Genomic DNA, 6,628 nt, shown 5'->3' with positions numbered 1-6,628 from the left:
AAATTTTGTTTGTTCATACACTTTTTTATTATTTGGTAAATTTTCCAAATTTCCAAATACTAGAAAAAACTAGTATTTTGGCCAAATTTCATTATTTGGAAAGTTTTAGAAATTCAATTTTTACCTTTAACTTTTTATTTTTCAAAAATAATATATTTATTGACACCAACCAATAATTTTTTTACGTGAACACCAAAGTAGTGATGAAATATTCAATGAATATGAAAATGATGATATGGTTGTTGATGAAAGTGACGAACTATTGGCTCAGGGTAACAACATCGCTTCATCTTCTCGATCATCTGATTCGGAAATGCAAGCTCATTGAGAAGAAATTGTTCATAAAATATTTACTGTAATGATTCTTGTTGATTTGTTGCGGAAGTCATAAATCTTGTTACGTGAGATTTCTATTGTGCTATGTAATACAAATTTATGGTTAGTTTGATAGTTTTAAAAACTTATGGGTATAAATCATATTTCTTAAAAAAAATGAAATATGTTTCTCAAATTCTATGGCCAAACACATGGTAAAATTTCACCCAAATTTTCATCCAAATAATATTTGCCAAAAATATTTGAATATCTATGAGCAAACACTAGCTTAGTTTAATGGGGTAATTATGTATTTTCTCTTATAAAAAATATCACTACAGCAAAACCAATTTTTAGTAGCAATAAATATGCATATTATTTCCTCTGTTCATAATTATTTGATAGGTATATTAAAAATTGATATCCAAGATTAATTGTCAATTTAAATAATCAAGAAACAATTAATTACTTTTTTTCCAAATTTGCCCTTAATGATAGTCATGAGTTCAATTAAAGGCTAGGTAGACTTGATATTTTTGATATAATAGGATTATATTAATCAAATTACACCTTGTATAAAATTTTACTTGAGGGACGTGCATGACCTTAACATGACAAGTAATTGCGAAAGGAGGAGTAATAAATCATGCAAAATTTTTACGAGCATTAGTTAATTGCTATTTAATAACATCACTATAGACTTTAGGAACATTTTAAAAAAATACTAATTACTGTTTAAAACACATTTAGCCACAACTAATTTATTGTCTTTTATTAATTTGAGTTAAAAATTATTCTTGATTTAGTGTGTCGAGATTTAATCCTATTGGTCCTCTTTTAATTTCTTTCATCTCTCAAATCAACTTAGGTTTTATTCAATTATTGACCTGGTCTCAACTTAAACAATTATTGTCCTGGTCTCAACTTTTATTTGTGATTTCATCTTGAGTACTGTTCAAGGAAAAACTGAACAACTAATATAAGATGAAAAAAATATAATATTAAAAAAAAAATAACTGTGATTGAAGAATAATTCTTTGGAGTCTCAAAATATGAACGAGACCAAGTAAATCACGACAAACAGACTCATTGTTCGTCACAAAACAAACAAAAAAAATTCAAAACCTAACAAAAAATAAGTGTAGTTGGCAGTTAGAGCACAAAACAAAAGACAAAAGGATAAAATTTCTGCGCAAATAAAATTAATTACACAACCATCAACCTTCATCTATATACCTACTATATCCCAATACTGGCCATCTAACATAAATGTAAGACGAAATTAAAAGCTACTACTTTGGTTCTCTGTTACGTATATATATACGAAGAAATAAAACTCAATTTCGAGAAGATCGATCACTATTATATTATAACAATGGAGTCCATAATTAGACGGAGAAAATCGAGTCTGAAACCAATTGAAACTAAGGATGAAGCAATTAATGAATCTGAAGAAGAGCCATTGAGTCCATCATCAAGGCTATTTCACGAACCCAACTTCAACGTGCACGTTCTAGCTATTTTGGGCATGAAAACAAGAATCAACACTGAGCAAGCCCCCAGAGACCATTTGGCTAATACTTTGCTTAAGCATCCTCGTTTCTCCAGCCTGCAGGTACCGGTATATTCTAAGTATCTTTAGTTTAACACCATAAGATTCAGAAATCTGTTTTGTTTTCTTAAACACAGTACCAAGTCAAAATCAGACAAGCATGTAAAAACATATTGTTAACTAAAAAAAGGAGAATTGCCATGAAGTATAAAACACGCGTATTCAAAAGTTTTTTTTTACTTTCTTAACGTGATGGATCATTCACTTTTAGGTTGTTGATGAGAAAAAAGGCGGAGAAATGAGATGGGTACGGACGGAGGTGGACATAGATCAGCACATTATTGTACCACAAATTGATGAACAAAACCTGAAAGAATCACCAGACAAATTTGTGGAGAATTATATTCATAACCTAAGCAAAACGACTCTTGACAAATCGAAACCTATGTGGGATCTCCATCTTCTTAACATCAAAACATCCGATGCTGAGGCTGTTGCCATTTTGCGAATCCACCATTCACTTGGAGATGGCACCTCTCTTATTTCCCTTCTCTTGGCGTGTACTCGCCAAACTGCTGATCCAGCTAAAGTTCCAACTATTCCTCGAACTAAAAAAAGGCTTATAGATCCTTCAGAGCATTCAACTAAGGGATTGCATCGATATGTTACAAAAACTTGGTCTTTTATGAAATTGTTTTGGTACACCATAGTGGATGTATTGATGTTTATGGCTACAACTATGTTCTTGAAGGACACCACTACACCGATTAAGGGTAGACCTGGTTCTGAGTCTAATCCTAGGCGAGTTGTTTACAGGACAGTAAGTCTTGATGATATTAAAGTGGTGAAAAATGCATTGAATATGGTATGTCCATACAAATTAATTCTATATTGTAGCAACACCCTTCTCTTAAATTTTGAAATGTAACGCGTTTTTTTGATGGTGTTGTGGTACTTTGTCATTTCTTGCACAGACAGTAACGGATGTCGCTTTGGGAGTAACACAAGCTGGTTTGTCTATGTATCTTAATAGGAGATATGGTAAGTTTCTACCTCATTTATTTGGACTTACTAACCTTAATTCATCGAAAATCATAACCAAGAAATCTTTAATGCAAAATTTTACAGGGGAGGGCGAGAAAGACAGGGGAAAAACAGAGAAAAACAATAATCTTCCGAAAAACATTAGACTTAGATCAACTATACTTATGAACCTAAGACCAGCTGTCGGAATTCAGGTGATGGAATTCATTCAAATTTTAATCAGCACTGAAGATTTCTTAGATTTTATACTAAAAAAAGTTAATTAATTAACAAGTAGGCTTTAGCTGATATGATGGAGAAAGACACTGAGGCAAAATGGGGGAATTGGATTGGTTTTGTTCTTTTTCCCTTAAAAATTGCATTACGAGATGATCCATTAGATTATATCAGAGAAGCTAAGGCAACTATTGATCGAAAGAAGAATTCACTCGAAGCTTTCTATACATTTTCCATTTCAGAATTAGCGCTCAAGTTTTTTGGGATTAAGGTAACTAATGTTCGTTCTTAATTCTTGATCCTACGCGTGAGATCTCTTCATTGTAACATTTGACTATCTTTTCAGACATCAAGTTTGATATCGCACAGAACTATCACGAATACAACAATGTGCTTTTCCTGTTTGCCTGGTCCTCAAGAAGAAATTTGCTTCTACGGCCACCCTTTGGCTTACATTGCACCCGGTTCTTATGGACAACCTCATGTAAGCGTGTTCTATTCGTACTAGTTTCAAGTTTTTTGCTCTAAGCTAACTTTTGGGATATGTGTTAGGCCCAAAACCTAATTATACAGATCTTAATTGTTTACACGCAAATGTAAATTTCAGGCATTGATGATTAATTGTCAAAGCTATGTAAACAAGATGACTATTGTTCTATCAGTAGATGAAAGCGTGATTCCGGATCCACATCAATTGTTGGACGATCTTGTACTATCTCTAAAGCTAATCAAAGATGCTGTGGTAGAAAGAGGTCTTTGCCATGAGTAGAAAGTGTTGTTTGACATCATATATACAACATAATGTTTAGATTGCACTTCTAGTTTTAATGGTTCAAGTGTAATTGTTCTTTGTTCTTATATGGAAGTATCTTGTTGACAATAATACACGCAAGTAGTGTTACTCTACAATTTCATGATAATCACCTATAATACATTTAAGGCATAATACATAAATATGATGTTTAATTTGTACTCGTTTCATATTTATGTCCTCAAACTTTAGATATACATAAGTGAATACTGAAACTTGTATAAAATTTAAACAAATAGATACACATATTATACAAATGACTTGAAGATAACACAATTACTGACTTCTCTTTAGTATGATGATAACCCTTCCTTGCCATATGTTTCCAATATTTCCTTAGGCTCATCAAATTTTGAATTTTTTAGTTAATTTAACATCTATTTTTGTGAGATATGCACTTGAGCAAGTTGCTAGCAGCTTTCTTAATCAGATGGTCATGACAAGAAAAAAAAACAATGAGCTTCTTGGTTGATTCTTGATTGATTTGGTCAATATGTTTTAAATATTGGATGATTATATCTAAAACCCTGGACTCAAGTCAATTAATTATTTACTCTCTTTATACTATACAATAGGGAGTTGAGAGTTAAGCAAGCAGGACATCATCATCGTGTCTGTTTCATTATAGGGGTAAATTGGTCATTTTGTATGTTTTGTTTCTTTGGAAAATGGCCTAAAATACCCTCAAAGTATTGAAAATGTTACAAAATTATCCTTCATCCACCTATTGGCTCCAAAATGCCCTTTCCACCCACCTATTGGGTCCAAAATACCCTTGTCATCCACCTTTTGGTTCAAAATTGACCACTTATTTAACGGTTTTATATCTAAACTATTTAAATTTTTTTAAAATACGTGTCGCTCAACTATTTGTTATAATTTAACTTATTAGAATAATTTATAAATCAATCCACTACCGACCCATTACTAATTAAATCCATCTAAATTAATGAACCCGTCACATTATTAATGCAAGCTACTGCCAGTTGAGTGTTTTTAAAAAATATAGAAGTAAATTATCATACATTCAAGTAGCTACATAAAAAACACCGATAAACTTAAAAGTCTCACTTTGTTCATCTTAATTATTCTTACATCTCAATTATGTGATGTTACTTCATATGTACGTTTTTTTCAAAATAATATATTAAAGGTTTTAAAATAAATCATAAATATTTATAAAATTATATTTAAAAAAGTGTATGAATTAATTTGGGATGTATTATTTCTTTACCTTTAATCATAAATTTCTAATTCAATTTTGAAAGAAAGTGTCCTCCTAAATAAGCGGCTCAACCTAAATTTAATTGGGGCTTCAATTCGGACTCGAACAATTTTGAATGTCATTTTCAATAATCTATAATTTCATCGTGTTTTAGTAGTGTTTATGACGATTTTGATATTATAAATGAATTATTAGTTGAGTGAGGTTTAGTTAGTAATGAGTGGGTTGTTGATTGGTTTATAAATTATATTTATAATTAATAGTTGAACGCCCAATATTTTAAAAAAATATTTAAAGAGTTTAATTTTAAAACAATTAAAAATGGTCAATTTTTAACCCAAAGGTGGATGACAAAGGTATTTTGGATTCAATAGGTGGATGAAAAGGGCATTTTGGAGTCAATAGGTGGATGAAGGGTAATTTTATATCATTTTCAATACTTTAAGGGTATTTTAGGACCTTGTCCGTCGTTTCTTTAACGTTTTGTACATTATAGGTGTAAATCAATAATTCTAACTTTTTACAAAGTGTGATTGGCTATAAGAATGTGGGTGCCACATGAGCCTTTTCCATTTCATACATTACATGAATGGTTTAAAATCCCATTGAATAGGCAACTCCAAAACCTTAAAAACTAAAATTATAATAATAATAATAAATAATAACACATAAATGTGAAAGAAATAAACACAACATCCTCAATATTCCAATACAACAAAAATCTATACTAATCAATATGTGCATGAGATTTTCTTTGCACTCAACATGTTATTTATATATTATTTTTATTATATTTTTGTTGATTCATATGTGCTAGATATATTTTTTTTAAAAATATTTATGAGAGATTCATTTTATTTGACTAACTTAATGAATTATATTTTAAAAATTTTAAGTTTAACAATCAATTATTGATATGATGAGGTGGGTATCCATGAAAATAAAAAATTCTTTCAAATTTGTCATAAATACACAGAATGTAAGTATGTGTAAATATAACATTAAAGTTGGACAAATTTGTGGCAAAGGAGATGCTAAATCAAAATTCTTCGATGTTCGTCTGAAAGATAAAATTATAGCCAAATCGAATCTATTATTATATAAATATATGAGAAAATACTCAAGTACCCCCTCAACCTATGCCCAAAATCCCAGAGATACACTTATACTATACTAAGGTCCTATTACCCCCTGAACTTATTTTATATGTAATTTTCTACCCCTTTTTAGCCTACGTGGCACTAGTTCATAAAAAAAAGTCAACCATCGTTGGGCCCACAAGATAGTGACGTAAGCTAAAAAGGGGTAAAAAATTATTAATAAAATAAGTTCAGGGGGATAATAGGACCTTAATATAGTACAAGTGTGTCTCTGAGATTTCGAGCATAGGTTGAGGGGGTACTTGGGTATTATCCCTAAATATATTAAAAGGGAACTTTAAACAATTTTTTTTTATGTTCTCTTG

General features: G+C 30.6%; 1 protein-coding gene across 1 annotated transcript; it reads left to right on the top strand.

Annotated features, from left to right (window-relative positions):
• Positions 1 to 1,396: 1,396 nt before the first annotated feature.
• LOC101267920 (wax ester synthase/diacylglycerol acyltransferase 11-like) lies at positions 1,397 to 4,010 on the top strand. Its single transcript, XM_004228314.5, has 7 exons — positions 1,397 to 1,930; positions 2,139 to 2,732; positions 2,842 to 2,908; positions 2,996 to 3,105; positions 3,189 to 3,398; positions 3,474 to 3,611; positions 3,735 to 4,010. Exons 1-7 carry the CDS (start codon positions 1,691 to 1,693, stop codon positions 3,894 to 3,896), a joined length of 1,521 nt encoding a protein of 506 aa, XP_004228362.1. The 5' UTR covers positions 1,397 to 1,690; the 3' UTR covers positions 3,897 to 4,010.
• Positions 4,011 to 6,628: the final 2,618 nt, after the last annotated feature.

Source organism: Solanum lycopersicum, chromosome 1 (assembly GCF_036512215.1).
Source record: "Solanum lycopersicum chromosome 1, SLM_r2.1".
NCBI lineage: Eukaryota > Viridiplantae > Streptophyta > Magnoliopsida > Solanales > Solanaceae > Solanum > Solanum lycopersicum.
The sequence above is the reverse complement of the archived record's forward strand: the minus strand, read 5'-3'. Positions and strand labels throughout refer to the sequence as shown.